This window comes from Palaemon carinicauda, chromosome 7 (genome assembly GCF_036898095.1).
Source record: "Palaemon carinicauda isolate YSFRI2023 chromosome 7, ASM3689809v2, whole genome shotgun sequence".
In the NCBI taxonomy this organism is placed as follows: Eukaryota; Metazoa; Arthropoda; class Malacostraca; order Decapoda; family Palaemonidae; genus Palaemon; species Palaemon carinicauda.
Genome location: NC_090731.1, coordinates 130,552,056 through 130,576,385, shown reverse-complemented (window position 1 = coordinate 130,576,385; position 24,330 = coordinate 130,552,056). Strand labels below are relative to the sequence as shown.

At 39.9% G+C, this 24,330-nt stretch overlaps 1 protein-coding gene across 1 annotated transcript in view; it reads left to right on the top strand.

The window, feature by feature from the left end:
• Npl4 (nuclear protein localization 4) overlaps positions 1 to 24,330 on the top strand; it is a 138,196-nt gene that overhangs the window by 99,947 nt on the left and 13,919 nt on the right. Inside the window, exons 5-9 of the mRNA XM_068376870.1 lie at positions 2,077 to 2,439; positions 9,246 to 9,488; positions 11,196 to 11,339; positions 20,773 to 20,918; positions 21,285 to 21,423. Coding sequence (XP_068232971.1) covers positions 2,077 to 2,439; positions 9,246 to 9,488; positions 11,196 to 11,339; positions 20,773 to 20,918; positions 21,285 to 21,423 — 1,035 coding nt within the window. The remainder of the gene's footprint in view (positions 1 to 2,076; positions 2,440 to 9,245; positions 9,489 to 11,195; positions 11,340 to 20,772; positions 20,919 to 21,284; positions 21,424 to 24,330) is intronic.

Here is a 24,330-nt window from a genome sequence, read left to right as displayed (position 1 = left end):
CAGCCCACTACCTGCAGGACGTGACCCACAGGAGCTTCGATACATTTTCTATCAGCCCTGTGGTGGCTACACAACAGCTGGTCTAAACCTCAGGCTCCTTAATGGACAGGTAGCAGAAGGTTGAGGGGATTGTTACCCGGTTTTAGACTGCATGAATGAAAGAAGTATGTCTGGCCCTTACTTCTTTCTTCATCCTCCCCTCTCTTGGGGAAAGCAGCATCCTGGGTTCTCTGCATAGCTGACCTCAAACCTCTGCAGGTAAACCATGCTTCCTTGTGTTCCTAGTATTAAGATAATACTGTCGCGTCCCCCATACCCTGACGAGGTGGTATTGGGAACGTCCTAGCCTAGAATTCCATCTAAGGGACTTCAGGTCAACTTCCTAGGACAAGTCGCACTTCATCCCTCCACACACGAGCTTATGTAGGCCGCACGTTCCTTGCGGAGCAAGGAACTTGCGAGGTGCAGGGACACTTTTTCTCGAGTGCTGCTCACTCTGATTCTGAGCCCCCGGGTAAAGCCAAAGCCAGTATGGCTGGGACTTTCCACCCTTCCTAAGGGGTAAGTCACCCCATGTAAATAGCGTGATTTGTGTTTCGGTTACGGAACAAATGACAAATTGGGAGATAATTTGTATTTTTCCTAACCATACAAACCTTAGCTATTTACACATTTGCCCACCAGCCCTGTCCACCAAGGCAAGTCCTACCTCCAAGCGAAGTGAATCACCGGTGTGTGAGGGGGGAGGGGGTAGCTAGCTACCTCTCCCCTACCCCCTCGCTAGCTAGCGAGTGGGTAGTTAACCCTCGTTAAAAATCTAATGGCTCGTCATTTCAGCTACGCCAAAAGTAATACCCCATGTAAATAGCTAAGGTTTGTATGGTTAGGAAAAATACAAATTATCTCCGAATTTGTCATGTTTGCTTCTCTCCACAAGAGATAGCACCTGATGAAGCTCATGAACTTTGCATCATTAGTTGAATATCTCTAAATACGTTTAGAGACTATGCTCTATTCACTAATTGAGTGGGATTTCCTTTATATACAGTGTCCAATACACTCAAGACACACAGTTTAAGATGTTTGGTAGTTATTAGGCAAGAATTTTAAATTTTTGCCTAGGAGTTTGAGCTGTGCGTAATTTTTAACATATGAATGAGGAAGGTAGACTGTATCTCCTCTTGTCTATAGTTAATGAAATTTAAAGACTAACCTCGGAAAATAAGTTAGACCACCTAACCACTTTTTACCTAATTATTTAAAGGAAAACACCAAAAAATATGTTGCTAAATATATGAAAAACTAGGTGAGAAACACTTTTAACTATCTCTAGCCAAAGAAATGAACAATGACCATTTACTCTAGTTCACATTAACAACAATTCCAAATAGCTTTGGAAGCCCCGTAGATACCATTAGAAGCTGTATTGCCATGAGTTCTCTTGAGTTTACTTCCCATTATGATGAAAGGAAGGGAAATTGAAGGGGAGTAAAGGAGTCTGTTGAAAATTAATTATACTGTAGTTTAATATCCGTAATTAATCTAGACAAGATAAAAAGTGGCCGAGTTATATACAGAGTTGCAGACAAAAGTGAGACAATTGACTGATGGAAACCTATGATCCATTAGACAAGTAAGATGTCTATTGACCTTTTTTTGTCTCTTAGCCAAGAGACTGCAGTTTCTTAGCAGTTTGGGGACCACAAATGAGGGCTATATATCAGAGATTGGTTTTCATGAGACAAATCATTTTTGTGCAATTTAAAAACTATTATAAGCTAATAGAATAATGTTTAACCATATTCTAGTACAATTTCAATTTTTTACCGGCTGCTTATTCACATTTACTTATTGCTGCCAACAGAAGTACTGTATTTTACTTAACTATATGATGGATTTTTTGGATTCTCATAAATGAAGTTTTGCTTATATTTTATTTGTAGCTTTCATATTGCTTAATATTAACACAATGTAACTTATTTGTTTACAATAGTTTTATAGATTAATTAATTTTAAGTCTCAAATTTCTTTTAGGTTAGTTAATTCCATGTCTAATTTTAAATATTTTTTTTGTAGGGTAAATTTATTTCCTTAGAAAATGTCGACTGTAAGATAAAAAGTGGCTGTAAAGACCATCCACCGTGGCCTAAAGGAATCTGTTCCAAATGTCAGCCATCTGCTATCACATTAAATCGTCAATCTTATAGACATGTTGATAATGTGATGTTTGAAAATCGTAACTTAGTTGAAAGATTCCTCAACTATTGGAGGCTTACTGGGCACCAGCGACTTGGTTTTCTTTATGGTCGATATGAACCTCATATGGATGTCCCTCTTGGAATAAAAGCCACTGTATCGGCAGTCTATGAACCACCACAAGAAAGTTCGAGAGATCATGTCAAACTATTACCAGACCCAAAAAAGGAAATTGTTGATGAGGTAAGATATTGATATTTGTCTTTTTTTAGTATTTTGAAAAGGATTATCATTATAGATTCAGTGTAACAGCAGTATAGAGGTAGTCGTCGACTACAACTTTGACTTTACGACCAGTTTTTTCCCTTTGTGATGATGTCATTTGTCGGAAATAGTCACTAATAGGAGAACTATTTCCTAAGAATTAAAATATTTTCTTATATAAAAATGAATTAATTTATATTGTTAAGTTAGTATTTTCTTTTCTACTATTATTGTTAATGTGCAGTATCCATTAACAAATATAAGAAAAGTTTGAATATCTGTCAAGTTCATACCGTATCATATGTCTGGTGACGTCATATTTCTGGTGAAGCCGCCGAAAACGAGCTGGCAAATTGAGTGATTTCCTTTAAATAGGCTATCGATTAATACTAGCATTCCCATAATCGAAATATCGAGTAACGATACAAAGTATTTCAGGGGTCTGTATCGATTGGCATTAATAATACATAGCGTAAATTTGACTACAACTAGGACAGAATATCGTATTTTTCACAATTTTCATTTTCTTTGTTTCATCTTTTCATCTGATAGTATTGTAGATTGATATTTATTTGATGAAAGTACTGTACACTTATAGGAATAATATTTTCTTAAAGTATTATATTTCCTTTTACATTATAAAAATATTGTACTTTTTCTGGGTAAGTATTTTTTCTTGCAAGAAAAACAGAGAATGGTTTTACATAATGGCAAGGCATTCTTTGTCGAGTTTATATCACAGAGCACATGTCTGGTGATGTCATATTTCTGGCGGAAGGCGAGCGGCAAATTGAGGGATTTCCTGTCAATTTGTTACCGAGTAATCTAATTATTCCCACCATCAAAAGATTGAGTAACTAATAATAATGGCTATTAACAAACTGAATGAAAACTATATCCTGTAACATATTGATGCTGATTGTATTATTGATTATGAAGATATTTTGAATAAGTTAAGAAATTATGTAAATGATACTTCTTGCTATTTGTATGTGCACATTATCGCAATACAGTAGTGTGATCTAGAGATCAGCTGATGAGTATCAAAAGTAAAATGAAAGTAATTGTTGATTATTGAAATGATTCCAAAATTAAAAATTAGAATATAGACATCCTATAATGAATCACAAGCACAATAATGTATAGAGAAATATGATGAATTAAAAATGAACTAGAAATTAAGTACTCTATGAAGCTTTAAAATGAACTACCCATAAACACACACACAGACACGCACAGAGAGTAGAGAGAGAACTTATCCGTATGATAACTAATAATAAGGGCTATAAATGAACTGTATGGAAACTGCGTTATCCTATAACCTACAGTATTGGTGCTGTTGTAATATTCATCGTAAAGATACTTTGAATAAGTTATGAAATTATGTAAATGATACGCATTGTTATTCGTATGTGCGGTCTCTATATGGTAGTGGGACCTTGAGTTCAGCTGATCACAACCAAAGGTAATAAAAAAAAAGTTTGTAATTTTTTATTGAAACGACTGGGGAATTTTAACCGAGTCCCTTTGTGTCAATAGTCGTAGGAGGAGATAATGATGAGAGTGAAATACAATAGAAAATAAAGCAAACTTTTGAAAAAATTATTCTGTAATCAACAGTACAGTGAACCCTCGTTTATCGCGGTAGATAGGTTCCAGACGCGGGCGCGATAGGTGAAAATCCGCGAAGTATTGACACCATATTTACCTATTTATTTAACATGTATATTCGGACTTTTAAAACCTTCCCTTGTACGTAGTACTGTTAACAAACTACCCTTTAATGTACAGAACACTTAATGCATGTACTACAGTACCCTAAACTAAAACAGGCACAAATATTAAAGGCGATTTTATATCATGCGTTTCCTAAACACCTAAAAAGCACGATAAAAAATGGCAACCAATGTTTTGTTTACGTTTATCTCTGATCATAATGAAGAAACAAACTCATTTAGTGTACTGTACACATATATGTATAGGTTAGTTTTTGCATCGATTATATTGATGTACAGTATACAGTATGTTGATTTTGTTATTACCAATGTTTTACTTAATTTTCCTTAGGACTTCCAAATGAAATGTTTTTCTTTATGACGCCACCTGAAACGACGGCGTCATAAAGTACGCTCAGTAAACAACCACGCTCAGAACAAAGAAGGCATTTAACGCGCATGATGAAAGTGATAAATAATGATATTTACAGTAAAAGCATTTACAAAATATGTTATTACAAATATTATTTACCGTATCTATATAAAATCATACAGTACATACTGTACGTAGCAAAGCAGGAAAACAATTTACGAGAGAGAGAGAGAGAGAGAGAGAGAGAGAGAGAGAGAGAGAGAGATTGTTTTACGTACGTAAATGTAAATTTTAAACAAAAAAAATATGATAGGCTTTTAAAACCTTCCCTTTAACTTAATGCATACAGTACTAAACTATAAAACAGACACAAATATTACAGTAAAATGTTTAAGTAAAAAATAAAGATTGTTACTGTACTCACCACGAAAGAAGTTCAAGAAAAACTTGAATGATGATGGCGATGAATTTGCTGCACAGTAGAAATGATGATGATGAAGCTGATGATGTGTTCTACTGTGCAGCCAATAATAGTATTTTACGTCTCTTCAGACGGAGGTGTCTTTTCCTGGGACACCTCTTCAACTTCTTCCTGAGACACTTCTTCAATTTCTTCTGAGGGCATTGTGATCGGAAGTTGCTGCCGCTGCTTCTTCTTTCGCAAGAGCATCCTGTAGGGAGCCATGTGTTCATCGATCTTGGTGCAGAATTGTACAGAACGAACCATATCCTCGTCCCACTCTTGCGACATTTCTTTCACCTCATTCGCAAGCTTGCAGAGCTTGGCAAGCCGTTCTAATGTTAAGACCGTTTCTTCGACATTTTCTTGGAACTCTTCCTGTGTTTCACTGTCTTCACTGCCCGATTTCGTCAGGTCTTCGAGGTCTGCGGCCGCGTAACTTCTACTGTCTTTTAACATAGTATCGAGAAGCGTCACCTTCTCAGCAATCATCATTTTTCGGTGCTGTTTAGGCTCACTACCAGCCTTAGTAGAAGCAGAAGGCTTGGGAGGCATTGTACAGTAGGGTTTAACAGAAAGTTCAACTTAAAACAGTCGCACACAGCACAGATTCAACTTCACAAACTTAAGAACGTCTACTCAGCAATACGCGGAAAGAGAAAGTGAACGATGCAGTCCCGCGAGAACTTTGATGCTGCGGGTAGAAGATGCGGGCAAAACACCAATCACAGGCTAGATAACAAAACTTGAGTTTTGATTCGTCATCTATCAGCGCTTGAACCAATCACAACCCGTCTTATACAGTACTATGGTGCGTTGGTTACTCATAGAAGATGTCCCGCGCACACTGAACGTACGTAGATTAAGTACAATACCGTAATAATAATAAATAATGATAATAATACTGTACAGTAATAATAATAATAATAATGATTAATAATAATAACAATAATAATTTTATTAACAACAACAACAATAATAATAATAATAACAATAATAATAAAAATTTACGTACGTACGCTATTTTACGCTCTCTCTCTCTCTCTCTCTCTCTCTCTCTCTCTCTCTCTCTCTCTCGTACGCTTACAGTACTTATTCGAAATGTGATTTTTGCAACAAAGAATATTATTGGATGCAGTACTGTACTACGTACGTATACATACAAAAGATTCATGGAAAAGAAGCACATCCATTACAGTACACACCATTCTAATATGGTATGACTGCATCTGATTTGCGTTTCATGTTCGATTTAATTTTACTACGTACTGAATTATCGTATGATCACATTCTCTTTTCGTGTTTTATTTCTTTCTGTGCTGAATTATATATCATATGTAATGCAATGAACAATCAGTAAGAGCAGATATTACTAATTACAGTATTAATGGAATTACAGGTAACAAAATATCGTATTTGGTTATCTTCAGATTTCGCGGTATTTTCGAATTTTCCGGAAAATCCGCGATATGTATATATATATGGGTTATGGGAAAACCCCGCGAAGTGGTGAATCCGCGATTGTCGAACCGCGAAGTAGCGAGGGTTCACTGTAAAACAAAAACATGAAAATGTATGTTGTTATAGAGTAAGGAAGCATGTATATCCCATGGTGACAAATCTCGTATATAGCTTTAATAGCGTATCCCCTGCCCCGTAGTGAAGTGGTTAAGCGTAGATGTAATGGAAGGATATAAAATTGCCAAACATTGTACAGTATTGTATCTTTCCATCATTATTATATTGTAAATTAGTTTTATGTGACCAAATCAGTTTTTGGTACTCATCATAGTCCTTACCTTTTTTAGTGTGAAAGGGGAACTGGAACAAGATAAAATCGAAAGTTGAACAGTTAAGTCAGGAAATGTTAAAACGAACAGATGAAAACTAGAAGGTAGAAAGCCATTGTAGCTTCTACCTAAGGTTACTGCAAAGCCCCCTATATATGATACCGTTTACAGAGAGTAGATATAGTAGCCATTGATAGGTGCTATCACGTCTAACCCCGTGCACGGTAACTAAATACAGGTAGTCGTCGACTTAGAACTGAAATAGGGACCGATTTCGATGTATGTCGAATTAAAAAAGTGAAGTTTCCGCAGATTTATTATGATGCGCCTTGATTCGGCAATCATTTTGATCATATTTTATCAATATTTTCTTAATGTTTATCATTATTTCATTTTCTTGTTTCATAGGATATCATATGCTCTTTTAATGCATTTTTGTATCTTATTTTTTAATTTTGGAAGCATTTTACCAGTCACGAATTACTTAATATTTTGCTTATCTTTTGGTTATTGATCAGCAGATCTGAAAGTCCCGCTAGCTACTGTATCAAAAGATGGCGTATATACGAATGACATTTTTTTATATAATTTCTTAACTTATTCAAAATATCTTCATGATGAATATTACATCAGCTCCAATATGTTATAGCAAATCACAGTTTCCATACAGATTGTATTAGCCATTATTATTAGTTATCATGCGAAATTGTTCTAGCTCTTTCTCTGAGCATGTGTGTGTGTGCGCTCGCTCTTGCAATAGCATACGGGTAGTTCATTTTTAAAGCTTCATGTAGTATTTAATTTTTAAGCCTTCATATTTCATTAGGCATTATTGTGTTTAATTGCAGTTTATGAAAGCATGTTAATATTTTATTTTTCAATTTCTTGAGCATTTCAATAATTAACAATTACTTCTGTGTATGGTGCATACAGTATGGATAACACTAAGTTGTATAATTTTCTTAACATTTGAAATCTCTTTATAATGAATATTACATCAGCGCCAATATCTTACAGGGTATCACATTTTCCATACAGTTCCCCCCCCCCCTCTCTCTCTCTTTGTAGCATGCCAAAAGGAAATCATTCGGTTTGCCAGCGCGCTTCCGCCCGAAATTTGATGTCACAATACACGTGATGTTAACTCTATAAAGAATGACTTACAAAATATGTAAATCCATTATCTTTTTTCTTGCCAAAAATGACTGAAAATAAAAACTAAGCAAAAAGTATTTCATTTTCCTAATGTAAAAGGAAATATATTATTTTTAAGAAAATATTTATCCTATTAGTGTACAGTACTTTCTTTAGGTAAATATCGATCTATTAGCGTAAGAGTCAAATTTACGCTACTTGGTACTCATGACAACTAATATAGACCAATAAAAATACTTTATCGTTACTTGATATTTCGATAATGGGAATACTAATACTAATACCACTGCATTGCCGGGTTGCTTTTTCATGGTAATATGACATCACCAGACATATGATATGGACTCGACAGATATTAAAAAATTTTATAATGTACTTTCTACTGATAAGGGATACTATATTATCAATAAAAGAAAATGATAGTTTACCAAGATAAATGTTTATTTTCATACAAGAAAGTTGATTATTTTCAAAGAAATATTTGTCCTTTTAGCGTACTATTTTCGATAGACTTGTGACATCACCCTGAAAAAAATCGTCGTAAAGTCAAATCATCATAAGTCGCATATGTCTTAAGATGAGGACTACCTGTAGTGTTATATTATGTGAAGAAGGTTGTCATAAAATTTTCATTTCACAAATTTTATTATATCCTCTACTATTAACATCTGAGAAAGCAGGTTTTAGTTTGCTCTCTTTAATGACACTAAGATGTAAAGAGGTTTAAAACTTGTATGGGGTATTACATACAGACTGTGTATAGGCTTAGCAAATTTATATAGTATTTCTCATAGTTTTATTATTTATATTCTAATAATGTTTATGTTATCCTTTTGAGGATTAGTTTTATTATTTATATTCTAATAATGTTTATGTTATCCTTTTGAGGATTAGTATTTACAAAGTACTTTATCTGAGTGCAGTATGCTAAAAAGGATAAAAATTAGAAGTTAAAATCACTCAAAATATTTTTATGGATTTGAATTTTGTTAGTTTAAAGCATGTGATGCCAACCGTGGACTTCTCTAGAATCCCCAAGGGTTATGCTGCCAGATTTTGGTGAATTTCAGTCATTAAACATGAAGGTGGTTGTATAGTTTATTTATACTTCACTGTTAGAGTAATTGAAGTTTAAGAAAGGACAATGTAAATGGGAAAGGGAAGTGTGTAAATTAATTTAGGTGACTTTATTTAAAAGTTGAGCATTTTTTATTTTAGCACTGCATAATTTAGTTTAGACAAGGGCTGTTGCTATGTTTATCTTAATATTTGTTTACTTTGATTTTTTTCAGATTGCAAAACAATTGGGGCTGAAGTGTGTTGGGTGGATATTTACTGATTTAGTTCCACTGGATGCCAGTAAAGGGACAGTCCGTTACTTGCGTCATGCTGATTCCTATTTCCTTTCTGCTCATGAAGTTATCACAGCCGCACATTTACAGAGTTTACATCCAAATCCATGTAAAATTTCTCCGGATGGTACTTACGGCTCAAAATTTGTCACTGTCATTGTGACAGGGGATAAAGATAATCAGGTTAGTAACTTTTTGTTCTCACATGGATATAAACCCTTGTCCTTTAATGAGAGTATGATTCCAGTGAAGCTAGAACTTCGTTGCTAGAATTTATAATGAAGTGTTGGTAGTTGCTGCCGGATAGTAGGGAAGTCTGCCCCTCCTCCTGACCTAATGAGTAGCCACTTTTGACTTCTGCTATAGAGACGTACAATTGGTTTCCCTAGCTTGGCAATTTAATTTTCTTCATCAGACTATCTGTGATTGCTGTGAGTTAAATGGAGAAACCATGTGTAGGCATGCAGTCTTGCCTAACAGTTTCTGGCCAGCGGTGTGAAGTCTTCAAGAGCAAGTTTCCCATGGATTCCCATTTGTTATGCCTTTCTTGTAGATGTGATGACTGTTACAGTCATCCCCCTGTGAGGAATATAGGGAGTGATCATTCTTCCAGTGGCAGAAGAAAGAAGGCCAAGCAATGTCAGTCTGCTATATGCTATACCTGCTTCCCTTAGAGATCATCTTGTGAGGAATATAAGGAGTGGTCGTTATTCCAGTGGCAGAAGAAAGAAAGCTTATCAAGGTTAGTCTGCTATATGCTATCCCTGCTTTCCTTAGAGACAAAAGTATTCCTTCTACTTGTGGTGAACCCGAAGAAATATTACTTATAGATGACGATACAGACAAGGAAGATGCCAACCTTAGGTCTCGTGAAATAATACTGCAATCCCCTCTGTCATCTAAGGCAAAGTCTTCTCCTCCTTATGAGTCTTCCGTCACATTATCGGAGGAATCGCCCCTCCATTTTGGCCAGTCCCCTTAGAGGCTCACTTTACAGGCACCTTCAAACTTTGAACTTGCCTCTTCGGATAAAGGAAGGAAGCTCCTGTGGCCTCCTTTGCCTCCCAATGCATTCCCTACGACATTGTCATTGTAGATTGCTTAGCCTAGTACTGTATCTTAGAACACGAAGAAGAGAGATTCCCTTTAATGCAGTTTGGCGACCACATAAATACATAAGAAGTTTGCCAGTTGCTCTTCCAGGGATCCACTTCTGACAAAAAGCATGGGATTACGTCCTAAGAGGACGAATCTTCTCTCTGCAGAGAGAATTACAGTGAGAACTTCGAGACACATCATACACATGACTCTGGTTGCACATGCTCTCATGTTTGAATGCAACATAACCCTTGGGGATATAGGTTCTCCCATGACTGTCTGTCTATCACAGAAACCTAGCCCAATCACCTGATTTTCAGATCATAGGAGGTTCCTCGTAAGGATCGAGTGTATAATATCCTGTGATTTTAAACCAGTCAGTTTGGTTACAGGGACTTCCTCACACCTATGGTTAAGTCCCCTAATGTAGGAAGGTTTGTTTCCAATTAGGAACAGAACAATAATTTTTAAAGTAATTTGTATTTTTCCTGATTATTCAGAAAGTTTATACTTCCTGCCTCATCCACCCCCGCAAGCGCTAGGTGAAGCTCTTAAGTGGCTACTCGGTGAACCGGGTGGGCTGTGGAATTCCCCAATACCTTGTTATAAATTTTAACAGCCAAGTTCCAGACCACTGAAATTATACTCTTATTAAAGGACTCAGGTTTGTATAGTTTAGATAATTGTGATCTTGTAAAAATTGGAATCTTCTACTGTTTATGGTGCAAATAGAGATGTACTTTGATATTTCAAAGTTTTGGTGTAAAAATATCGTTTAAATCACTCTTTCAGGTTCACATGGAAGGTTATCAAGTTAGTAACCAATGCCAAGCTGTTGTGCGGGATAGATGCCTCATTCCTACCAAAGATGCCCCTGAGTTGGCTTATGTACGTGAGAGTTCAGCGCAGCAGTATGTCCCAGATGTATATTTCAAGGTAAATTAGATTATTTCTTTTGAGGGATTATATCTAGTTTAACCTATGATAATGTTTTCTCTGCTCTCCTTTATTGCTTCAATATCATAGAGATTTTAGTCAAGTAGAGGGAAAACATTTTATCAGTACACTATTGTTATAGATTAGGATTGTGTAACCACATCTTTTATTTATTCAATTCAAATTAAAGAGAATCTAGTGTAAAATTCATAGAAAATATTGTAACATGAAAAACTGCAGTAATAGGGAAAGATAAAAAGCTAGAATATGATATATTTATTGAAGGATGCAGGATTTTTGCTCTTCGGAGTTGGAAATTTTCCCTGTTAACCTACATCCTGGGACCAAGGACCAATAGGACCCTCACAGGAAATTACGAGGGGAGTGTCATCCTTGACTGCAGACCCTCGGGAATGCATTTTCCAGGTTGCCAAAGTGCACCTCTTTTACGAACAATTATTGGCTGTCCTCATTCAAGTATGTCTGTAGTCGACCCATAGATGGCTCTGGGCAGCTGCCAGAGACAGGACATTGCCCTCAGATCCTGTGTCTCCCAAAAGTAAGGGTCGCTCTGATATAACACCGGATTCTTGCTTTCCCTTTTCAAAGGGAGTTAGGAAGAGGGAGAGCAAAGACGTCAAAACGAGTCTTAAGAGATCTACTGCGATGCCCGGCTCTTCCTGAATGGAGCTGATGAATGACCCTGTTTCCCCTTGTTCTTCACACTGGAGACGGAGGAGCCAATCTGCAAAGGACGGAAGGGTGGTCGGAAGACCTGTGTCTACCCTAGATCGGGTATCCTCTGACAAATTACGGCGCACGAGAGAGATGACAAAGAGGTGATATTTCATTTTTCCTTCCCGGAGAGGAGTAGCTTCTCCAGATATAAAGACTCGGCCGACTCTGTCGGGAGGCCACCGCAGGCTACCAGGTCAGACTGTATAGAATCCAAAGAAGCGGTGCTGGAATCTTCGATTATTAAGGTATTTTCATTAATTAGGAAGATAAACAGCCATGTTGAAACTTTTAGGACCCCTATGAAGCACAGAAAGGCTGTGATAAATAGGTTATACCAGCCTCCCTAGGGATCTAGACAGTGATTGGAACTCCCTTGGTCTGAGCCTGCAAAGGAGGCTTTGGATAAAGTCGATTCGCAGGTGTAAGTTTGCAAGGTTTTGCTGGGCTCCCCTGGGATCTAAACAATGATTGGAACTCCCTAGATCTCAACTAGCAAAGGAGGCTTTGGATAAAGTTGATTCATAGGTGTCAGCTCACAAGGACTCTTTGAAGGTGAGTTTATCCTCCAAGATCCTGCCACCAGCATTTCAGAGGTAGAGACGCTTTTGTGTGACACAGGAAGCTCATCCCTCTCTGCTTCCTCTCAATCCAGCTGTGTTGATCTAGAAGCTAGCCTCCCAGCAGATCAGATTTACAGCTGGGAACATGGAAGCTGCTATAGACCACTGGTCAGGCACCTTGGCCTACCTAGCCTAAAGTTCCAGCCTCTCCAAGTCGGGTACTAAGGCGTTTGAGTTTCTAGTACACCAGGTGGCCAACCAGTGGGCCAACTGGATACTGAAGAAGCACTAGGTGGTCACCTGTAGCTTTGTTAGACAGGTCGAGAAGAGGTAGGTACCGAACTTCAGAAATTTGTCTCCAAAAGTTCTGTCTGTGTTCCCATGGGATCAAGTGCAGCTGACAGCTGACAAATGGAGGAACTACAGGATTCGCTCCTCCATGAAGCAGTTGCCTTTAGAAGGCCACAACCCCTTTCCTTCAATACCTGTAGTGAACTGTTTCCTCCTCCTAGGCAAGCTCCAAGACCAGCCCTTATGCAGTAGGCGAGAAAGGATGACCCCCTGGACATCTACATAGAAGTCATGCAGGCCCTTGGATTCTGGTCAGCCTTTTTGTCAACGGAGAGACCAAAACCAGGGCCACTAAGGGAAAGGTAAATGAGGATGTCTGTCAAAGAAATACATGAGGTGGCAGTTCCGTGGAGTGGAGCAGTGGACGGTAGATGTGTTGTTTCGAATACTGTCTCCTGTTCACCAGCTCTCCCCCTCCCCTTACTTTTGGTCCTTTTAGTGACCAGGAGAAAAAGACCATGCACTCCGGTCAGAGGTGCAAACTATGCTGCAGAAGGGCGCTGGAAAGTCAGAGACAACTTTCTCAACTTATTCAGCCATCTCTTTCTGTTTGAAAAATCTTTGGGCAACTGGAGACCAGTGATAAATCTGTCAGCTCTGAACGAGTTTCTCCATCAGTCTCGGTTCAGCATGGAAACACCCACCACAATCAGATAGGCCCTAAAGAAGAACGATTTCATGATCTCCATCAACCTTAAGGTTTCCTACTTTTAAATTAAAGTAACTTGTTCAAGAAAATACCTACGCCTTGTCCTAGGGAGCAAAGTGTTTCAATTCAGAGTACTTTGTTTCGGATTCACTCTGGTATTCATGTTGATGTCACCTTGGACTCATTCCAGCGGGATGCGTTTGATCAAGTATTTTGGATTACTGGCTAATGCTAGCAAACTCAGAGTCCCAACTTTGTTTTCATCAGGACAGGCTCCTTACTTTTTGTCGCGATCTGAGGAATGTGACAAATAGGGAGAAATCCAACCTTCCTCCCATGCAGAGAATGATGTAAGCTACCTGGCATGGACATACATGATAGCTCTATATTTGTCTGGTTAAATCAAACATTCCATACTACAATTCAATTTGTTTTTTAGGTACAAAATACTCTATATCAATATACAAATACTCAAAATACACGTGTGAAAAATTTAAAACATATTTATCAATACAACACGTACATTTAAATAGGAAATAAAAAAGGCAAAAAATATTGACTGCTGACATTACTGGTGCTTGGCTGTGGGTTGTCCACATCATCTTTAACTGGGGGCGAGTGCTGGGTTGCAGGAGGGGAAGTTCTTTTCAAAACAGGGGGAACTTTGTCTGAATTGTTTGCTGCTTTTTATCATAAATTACCTGATATGGATGAAACACGTCTTGTACCATTTGTTTTATCCTTCTAAATCGTTCAGTGTTTGTGTCCAATGCCTCAAAATGTGTGAGGAGTTTATTGAGTCGTGATAAACCTTCCGACAAACCTTTAGTGGTGAACATACGTTATGGCTCCTATTTTTCTTTCTCTATTTCTCTCCTCCTTTGCCAATTCTTTCTTCTCTATTTCTATTAGCTCTTCATTTTTAAGTTCTCCAGATTCTCCTAGCAGCTCCTTGACATCTTTCATGTAGCACTACAAGGAAAGGTCTTTTGCCAGTTTCACTGTTTTCTCTTGTATCACATTAAGTTCTTTTTTTTTCACTTTCAAAACCATCAAGATTATTGACGTTACACATGCTTAACACAATTTTTCTGTATACTGTTCCTACATTTTTCTGTCATAGTCTACCAGGTGGTAGCAATATTCTTGGTACATTTTAGAATGGACTGCTTCCAAAAGTCTTTGCATTGATAGTTCTGGATGGGTATCTAAGGCTTGGGCAAAGGTTGTTCAAAGATTATTTGTACTTAAATGTAGCAATTGAGTAAAAATCCATTGGTTGAGTAAGTGGAGTTGTGTTTATTATTATTATTTGCTAAGCTACAACCCTAATTGGAAAAGCAGGATGCTATAAGCCCAGGGGCCCCAACAGGGAAAATAGCCCAGTAAGGAAAGTAAAGAAAGAAAAAGTAAATATTTCAAGAACAGCAACAACACTAAAATAAATGCTTCTTATAGAAACTATAAAAACTTTAACAAAGCAAAAGAAGTGAAATAAGATAGAATAGTGTTCTCGAGTGTACCCTCTAACAAGAGAACTCTAACCCAAAACAGTGGAAGACCATGGTACAGAGGCTATGGCACTACCCAAGACTAGAGAACAATGGTTTGATTTTGGAGTGTCCATCTCGTAGAAGAGCTGCTTACCATAGCTAAAGAGACTCTTCTACCTTTACCAAGAGGAAAGTAGTCACTGATCAATTACAGTACAGCATTTAACCCCTTGGTAGAAGAAGAATTGTTTGGTAATCTCAGTATTGTCAGGTGTATGAGGACAGACTATTCGGTGTATGTTTAGGCAAAAGGAAACTGCACTGTAATCAGAGAGAAGGATCCAATGTAGTACTCTCTGGCTAGTCAAAGGACCCCATAACTCTCTAGCGGTAGTTTCTCAACTGGTGGCTAGTGCCCTGGCCAACCTACTACCTAGGGGCTTATATGGGAATTGAGGTCAGTTAGGTAAGGTGTATGTTTAGGCATGTTATCCACCAACAGTAAAATCTTGAAAAAAATTCCTCTCCAAAGAATTTATATGCTTTTGAGGAATAATGCAATTAATAAGCCAATCTTTGAACAATGCCTGCATCATCCATTCCTTATGGTTCGAACAAAAGTAGACTGGCAAAGTGTTCTTGCTCACCTTCAGACTATTAAAGGAGGAAAGACCTCAGCTAGAACCACGTGGTGTTTCCGCCAAGCAGAAGAGCAAGCCCCATTCTATTCGTAATACTAGGCATGTAGTTAATTCTAATAGTCAGGCCTTCTCCATCATAAGGCTCAATACTACACAGTATTCTAGAAGTTTTATTCCAGCTGTGACCAAGTTGTGGAATGATCTTCCTAATCGTTAGTTGAAACGGTAGAATTTCAAAAGTTCAAACTTGCAGCAAATGTTTTTATGTCGAACAGGCTGACATAAGTCTTTTTACGAATAGAACTTACCTGGCAGTTATATATATATATAGCTATAGTCACTGTCGTCGTTCGACAGAATTTTTCAAAACTCGCGGCAACCGCCGAGTGGTGGTTGTCCGGTTAGGTGGTTAACAACCCTTACAGGGTGGTACTTGGAATCATTCTCGTTTTCTGTTCCTCAGATCATCTCTGCCGGTTGGACTGACAACATCGTTGGTCCGCCATTGGAGTTTTTTGCTCGCTTTCCCTGTGTCTCTGTATTGGACTTATTTTTTGGTGACGTATACTGACCTGTGGATTGGCAATCGCTTTTGTGATTTATTTTTTTGACTTTTTTTTATTATGATGTCTGATAAACTTCATTTTCGAGTTTGTGTGAATGAAGAATGCAAGGTGAGGTTACCGAAAGTTTTGGTGGACCCTCACACTGTTTGTTTGGGGTGCAGGGGTTTTAGGTGTGCCCTTGATAAAAGGTGCAAAGAATGCGAGGTTTTAGACGAAAAGGAATGGTTGGAAATGCAACGCTATGTGCGTAAGTTAGGATTAGATAAAGTCAGGAGGGCTTCTAAATCTAAATCTAAATCTGCTAATGAGGTTAGCCCAGACTTTTCTTTTGACCACTCAATTCCTAATTCTTCTGTAGAAGTTGAGCCTTCACCTGAGGTAGTAGCCCCTGCTCCTTTTACGGGAACGGTAACTATGGATGACCCTCAGTACGCCAGAATGGCGGCTGAGATGAAGGCTCTTAAGGACCAGCTTGCAGCCTTGAAAGGTAAGAGTGCAAGTGATATTAGTGCTTGTGAAAGTGCAGTGGGGGTGGCGACTGATTGAACCTGTCACGCCCCTAGGTCTAGACCTCTACCAAGCTCCCAGGACCAAGGGAGAAGGTACATCGACAGCCGCAAGGGAGTGAGAGTCACGTATCCTCGGTCAGCCGTCGCCTCAAGCAGTCCTGTTGCTATTTCCCAGGCTGCTCATGACCGCCACGGAAAAGGCGTGTTGGAAGTGATAGTGTCTTCCCCAAGCCCCTCTCCTAGACGCAGATGACAGTATGAGGCTTCGAGGCCGACCAAGAGAAGGTGGATGCAGCAAGCTGACCAGACCCATTCTCACTCTCCCCTTTCAAGTAGCCCGGAACCTTTTCCTTCCGACGATGACTGGGACGCCGCTCCAGCGAAAAGGTCTAATCCTAGAGATGGAAGGAAGGAGGTATCTCCTCTTCTTTCAGGTGACGGGGGACCCTCGAGAGAACCTTCTCCTGCTACCAGCGTGACTCGGCAGCCTTCGCCTTCGGAATCGCGAGACCCAGCAGCGGTTGCGAAAGCTTTCATGACCGTTATGCAAGAACAACTGGTGTCACATGTTCAGGCTTTTAGCCGCCCTCCCCCCCTGTCGGGCAGGTGTAAGGACGACAAATTACTGGTGAAGAAATCGGTTAGTAAGAGGGAACGGAGTTCCTCTCCCCTGCAGGACGACAGACAGCACCGTTCTCGCAGTGAAGGGAGGTTATGTCACTCCTCTCCCAGGGAAACTCGCCGCGATTCGTCAAGCACTCAACGCTGCGTTTCTCCTTCCTCTAGACGACGACAGGACGCTTACGAGTCTCATCGGCAGGACGCATCCGTCGCCCGCTCGTGACATCAGGACGCCTTAAGCCTGCCTCTCCAGGACGCTTCCATCTCGCGACGTCAGGACGCATTCAGCTCTCGACATAACGACGCTTCCAGTTCTCGACGCCAGGACGCATCCTCCTCTCGACACAAGGACGCTTCTAGCACTCGACGCCAGGATTTCACCAGCGTGCGGCGCCAGGACGCACGCGTCTTCCGGTGTCAGGGCGCATCCAGTCCTCGCCAACAGGACGCATCCGGCGATCTGCTTTTCTCCTCGGATGCAGGTGCACAGCTGGAAGAAAGTGATCCTTATGCAAGCCGGATTGAAAGTAATCGGGATGTTAATTGAACCTCCGACTTAATTCCTTCAGCCCAAAGGGAGACAGAGTTGGAAGGAGTGCAAGACTTGGAGGATATTTCGGAGGATAAGGATAAACCTGCTAATGTGGCTGCTGATTATAAGGTTCTCTCTCACTCTCTCCTTGAGCTGTATGGAGAGGAGTTTAAACCTGCTGCCCCTCGTTCTTCTCAGTCGCAGTTCAGCAGGAAGAAGGTGAAGAAGCAGTCAACTTTCACCAAAATGAAACTGTCCATCTCGGCTAAGAAGGCTCTCACTAGGATCGAAGACTGGCTGAAGGAGCGTATTTAAGCAGTGAAGACCACCTTCTCGTTTCCACCAGCTCGACTTGCATCTAAAGCGGGCATGTGGTATGAGACTGGAGAAGCTCTTGGCCTGGGAGTGCCGGCCTCCTCCCAGGGGGACTTCTCTGGCATTGTAGATTCTTCCAGAAGACATGCCCTTAACTCTGCTAAGGTAATGTGGTCTGTGTCAGAGCTTGACCACCTCGTCAAGGGTATCTTCCGATCCTTCGAAGTGTTCAGCTCTTTAGACTGGGCTCTGGGTACACTGCCCAGGAAAACAGAACTCTTACAAGCCACAGAAGACCTTACCAGTATGATGGCCTGTATGGATAAGGCTCTTAGAGATGGGGCAAACGAGTTGGCTTCCCTGTTCTCTGCAGGAGTTCTAAAGAAGAGAGCTCTATTATGTTCCTACACGTCCAGAATGGTTACGGTCGCGCAGAAGGCGGAGCTCCTATACGCCCCTCTCTCGGAACACCTTTTTCCTGAGTCCCTAGTCAGGGACATTACCCTTTCGCTAGCGCAAAAGGCCATGCAAGACCTCCTGTCGCGCTCTGCAAGGAAGGCTTTACCAGTGATTCCGTCATCATTGAAGAAAGAGGAGAGGAAACTTTAGCAGCCCTTTCGGGGTAGAGCTACTACTAGAACGGAGTTCAGAGGAAGAAGGCAGGAGACAGGCAGTAGAGCAAACAGAGGGTCGTTCAGGGCCTGCACTAGGAAATGAAGCACAAGTCCTCCAGAGAGCGGTAGGAGCAAGGCTGTCACATTTTTGGCATGCCTGGAAGGAAAGAGGGGCGGACGCCTGGTTTGTCTCGGTCATCAGAGAGGGGTACAAGAACCCCCTCTTGAAGAAGCCTCCGCTTTCAAGAACACCTCTAGCCTTAGTGGCGCAGTACTCGAACGCCGTGAAACAAGGGGCGCTACTGGAACTGATGAACCAGATGCTGGAGAAGGGAGCGATAGAACCGGTGCTGGAACTAACTTCCCCAGGGTTCTACAATCGCCTGTTTCTGGTGCCCAAGAGCTCGGGTGGATGGAGACCCGTTCTAGATGTCAGCGCACTGAACGTCTTTGTAGAAAAGACAAAGTTTACTCAGTCGGTGCTGGCAGCGGTACGTCCAGGGGACTGGATGGTGTCATAATATACTTTGAGTAGATAATATCAATCCATGTGTATGTGCATTTATGGACATTTGGCATGCATCAAGTGAATTTCCTTTATTTCTTATGGAAAATAAATTTTTTTGGTTTACAAGCATTTTTTGGGGAACCGATTAAACTCATATACCAAGGTACTACTGTACTAAGGTATTTAAGGGGTCCTCACTTTGAACATCTGGATAAAACATCATTCAAGTATTTAACAATAAAATTCTTGTTTCTTTTAAGCTCTTTCAAGTTATATTTAAAGAACTTGTAACGAACGAGGGAGCCATTTAGAAATTTTTGTCGTTCTTTTTGAAATTTCTCATTGTGGATACTCATAAACAGTAAAAGCTCATATTAGTGCAATAGGTATTACTATGAGTTTTACAAGGAATTTATTCTTAGAAAAAGTATTAATTGTAGCACAGTGACATTGCACTCTGGTGTTGGCTAAACATTACTTGAGAGAAGTAAAGGTTGATTTTCATAAGTGGTGGGTTCTGGAGAATTACTTTTTGGTAAATTTTAGTTAAATGTTTAGTTCAATTTGTAGCTTCAGAGTGATTACACAATTAAATGTCATAGTATAGCCTAAGCTTAAGTAACCACTATCACTTAAATTAAGACTACAAATTACAGTAGAGAGAGCAAGATGTGTCTTCCAAGTTAATTTGAAAGGTAAAGTGTTTTGAGGTTCAACTTTTGATATGTTTAACCCACTGCTGCAAGATTAAGTATCACTGACCCATTAACCAGGGCAGGGTGTTATTCAGGAAATAAACTTCAGGGAATTTTTGTCAAAATAAACGATATTTTTCTAATGAGTTATTTCAACACTTAGTTAAAATTCATTCAAGTTTCCACCCACTGCCCAACTCATAGTGACCCTAAGTTTGTCTCACAGTACTGTACCTACAATACAGGTGAATGAGGAACCAAAATGGCATGGGTGCTGTCGATCCCATTGTTTACAATAACAAACTATCCCTCACTGCATCTTTTAGTGGGAACCAAGGTAGTTGTACATACATCTTTACAAACTTTTACATTATTTTTTTTCACTGGCTGTGAGCTATCTACATTGGATTTGACTGGTTGTGAGCTATCTAAACTTGGGGTGAATAGCAAACCAACTTCAAGTAAGTATTGAAATAATTTTATTTAAAACAAATTTTTTATTATTAGTTTTGGTTTAGAATATTATGGTGTGTTTTAAATTGTGTCTGTCTCCTGCAATTCTTTTTATTAAATTTCATTCTTTATGTCAGGTATTTTTTTGTTTTTGTTTTGTGTTAATATCCATATATTGTACATTGTAGGAAAAAGACCAGTACAACAACGAAGTTGTACGGTTGGGAAGGCCTTTACCTGTGGAATATTTGCTGTTAGATTGCCCTGTATCGACACCTAATGAGCCTGTCACCTTCTTTGCATTGAATGAAAGTCCATTCCCAGTGGCAAACAGGTAATGGAATATTTTGATTTTCATTGTTTATCGTCAGTTTTATAATGCTAAATATGTTTAGGTGGTCATGGAAAGGTGATATTGTTTATTACTTCATTTATAGCATAATACATGTATTTACACTAGTAAAATTTAAACTTATAGAAATATATTAAAAACATTAAAAATTTCAGCTAAGAAATACAGTCTTGCTACTAATACTCGGAAGTAATTATTGTTGTAATAGCACTATGAAATAGTATTAGCTGTACACAGTTGAATATAAAAATTACTCTTTATTTTACACTGAAGGGAAAAGGATAATGAACAACAGGTCTGTACTATAAATTTGTTTTAAATATAGTTATAAATCTTGATTCTTTTCAGAATGATAGAAGGACACTTGCAGGATTTCAATACTTTAGCATCATATCTTCAGAAATTCAGTGATGATCAATTCTTAGAAGCAATGTCAGATTTTCATGTCCTTGTCTTTGTCGCTACTATGGACATGCTGCCTCTCAGGGTGAGTATGCATTTTAAACATTTAAATTTACCCCCTGGTTATATACTAATAGCTTCATTCTTCTGTCCGGCAAAAATTCAAAACACGCAGCAATCGCATAGATATGCCAGGTATACACTAGCGCCACCACAGAGCTAGATCGAACTATCCCTCCAAGTATCAGATTTTCTTCTGCCGTCATATTGGCAACAGCTTTGGGAATTCACTCGCCGTTTACCTAGAATTAACAGTGTTCCTGGTGAAGTACAGTTGTTTTTTGGTTTTGACTCGCAATTATTGGACTCGCTTTCGGATTCTCTTGAATACCTATTGAATTTGGATTATTTGGATTATTTTTTTACCCTTGCTTGATTTTGATCTCTCTATTTACTTTTCAAAATGGCTGACCCCTCCCCTTCATATAGGAAGTGTGAGAAAGGGTGTAAAACTCGGCTTCCAAAAGCCTCTGTTGATTAAATGTAGGGGTAAAATCTGTATTTTTGAAGATCGATGTCAAGAGTGTTTTGAATTATCATAGAGTGAGTGGTTGGCTTATGAACGCTACTCTCGTTAACTAGAAAGGGATAGAGTTAGGCGTAGTTCCTCTCGATCAAGGGATTTATAATTTTCTAATGTTATTGAACCTAATTCTTCCCCTGTAGTGGTAGATCCTAAACCTAATTCTGTTCAACCTGAGCCTACAATGAAAGATACGATGACAGCGATCCAGGCTCTTGGTTCAAGGGTGGAATCGCTAGCAGTTCAACCTCCAAGCTCTACGTGTGACTGCCTTCAGACTATCGAAAAACTCGCAAGATCTAGAGGATTTTCGAAGGAAGCAGCCAAGGCTATTGCTAGAGCAAGAACCACTTGTACTATCAGGGTGTACCAATCCAAGTGGGAAGTTTTTAGAGCATGGTGTAAAGCTAACTCAGTTTCTTCATCCAGTACCTCTCCAAATTGCCGATTTCTTTATAGAGCTCAGAAGAAGGCACAATTTCTCCTCCTCAACCCTTGAAGGGTACAGGAGTATGTTAGCAGCGGTGTCCAGGCATAGACATTTAGACCTCTCGAATAACAAGGACACTCAGGATCTTTTTAGTTCCTTTGAAACCTCTAAGAAACGTCAACTGGATTCACCCGCCTGGAATTTAGACGTGGTTTTAAAATTTTTTATGAGTGTCAGATTCAAACCTTTGAACTCTGCTTCTTTTAAAGATCTGACTTTAAAGACTTTATTTTTTGTTAAGCTTAGCAACAGCTAAATGGGTCAGTGAAGTTCATGCTTTTAGCAAAAACATTGGCTTTAGAAACGGCAAAGCTATATGCTCCCTGCAGCTTGAATTTCTAGCCAAGAACGAACGTCCTTCTCACCCATGGCCAAAATCTTTCGAAATTGCTAACCTCTGATTTGGTGGGAAAGGAGCTTGAGAAGGTTCTTTGTCCTGTTAGAGCGCTAAGGTTCTATTTAGACAGGACTAAATGTTTAAGAGGCAATTCAGAAGCTCTTTGGTGTGCAGTCAAAAAGCCTGCTTTTCCTATGTCTAAAAATGCCTTATCATATTTCATAAGACTTTTGATTAAAGAAGCCCACACACACTGTGGTGAGGCAGACCTTAAGCTCCTGAAAGTTAAGACTCATGAAGTTACAGCTGTGGCAACTTCTGTGGCTTTTAAACAAAATCATTCTCTGCAAAGTATAATGGATACAACGTTTTGGAGAAGTAAATCTGTATTCGCATCACATTATTTAAAACGTGTCCAGACTTTATGAGGACTGCTACACTTTAGATCCATTCGTAGCAGCGAATGCAGTAGTAGGTGAAGGATCTACCACTACACTCCCTTAATCCCTAGTACCCTTTTCCCCTCTTGGAACTTGTGTATATGTTTATGATTGGAGTAAATTGTTAGACAAATATGCCACAATCTTTGACTTAGCCAGGTTGTCATTTGTTCCTTGAGAGTGCCCGGAGCAAGGGTATTAGTTGAGGCCCTGTCAGCATATAGGTTATTCACCGTTTGACAGCTCCTAGAGTTCTTCAGCCCCCTGGGTGGATCGCTGGTTCTCAAAGGACAGCAGACTTATTAATGCAGAGAACCATTGAAGTCGGCATCCTTAATAGGTATGAACCCTTAAGCTAGTTTTGTTCTAAACTCTTAAGTGAAATTCCATTATTGTTGGTGTCTCTGACCTGCCACCAAGGTTGTCAATCAGCTATTATTATTTAACCAGCGGTTGAGGATGGAGGAAGGTTTTGAAACCTGGTCCCCCATCGAGGAACTCCCACGCTCCCCTCCAGCGCCTTCAGCTATGTTTCCGTCTGTCTTCCTACAGCCCTCTTCTTCCATCGAGCGACGCGTGGCCCCATCAACAGCACGGCACGAGTCGGGCCCGCCAGTGAGAACATGCAAGTCGTCGGGCTCCTCGGTCGAAGCCTACTCTTGCTCCTCGGAAGACGGAGCCCCGAGGAACCATAGGAGACGTCGTGAGAGGTCCCGCAGGAGGCGTTCTCGTTCTTGCTCCCGCTCCAGATCCCGCCATGTAGGTATGCGGTCTAGATTCCCCAGGAGGAAGTTTAGGAGAAGTGACTCCCCGTGTGAAGAATGGGTCGTCATCCCTCGTAGCAAACTTCTCGAGATGTCAGCAGATCCGGGCCCCTCGAACTGGCTCCCAAGGGCTCGCTCACCAGTGAGGTACGTATCCAGAGGCAGATACGATCGACGGAGGGAGTTGTCTCTTCAGGTCCCGGGGAACAGGCATAAGTCCGCGAAGGTTCCGACTCCATCCGCCCAGCGGAGAGAGTCGCCCCTTCGGTCTGGCAGCTGCGTCCCAACCTCCAAGTCAACGTCGAGTTGGCAGGAATGAGACAAGCAACTCCTTTCGACGAGCAAGCCCGCATCTACCTGGACCTCCGTAAGGAGGGA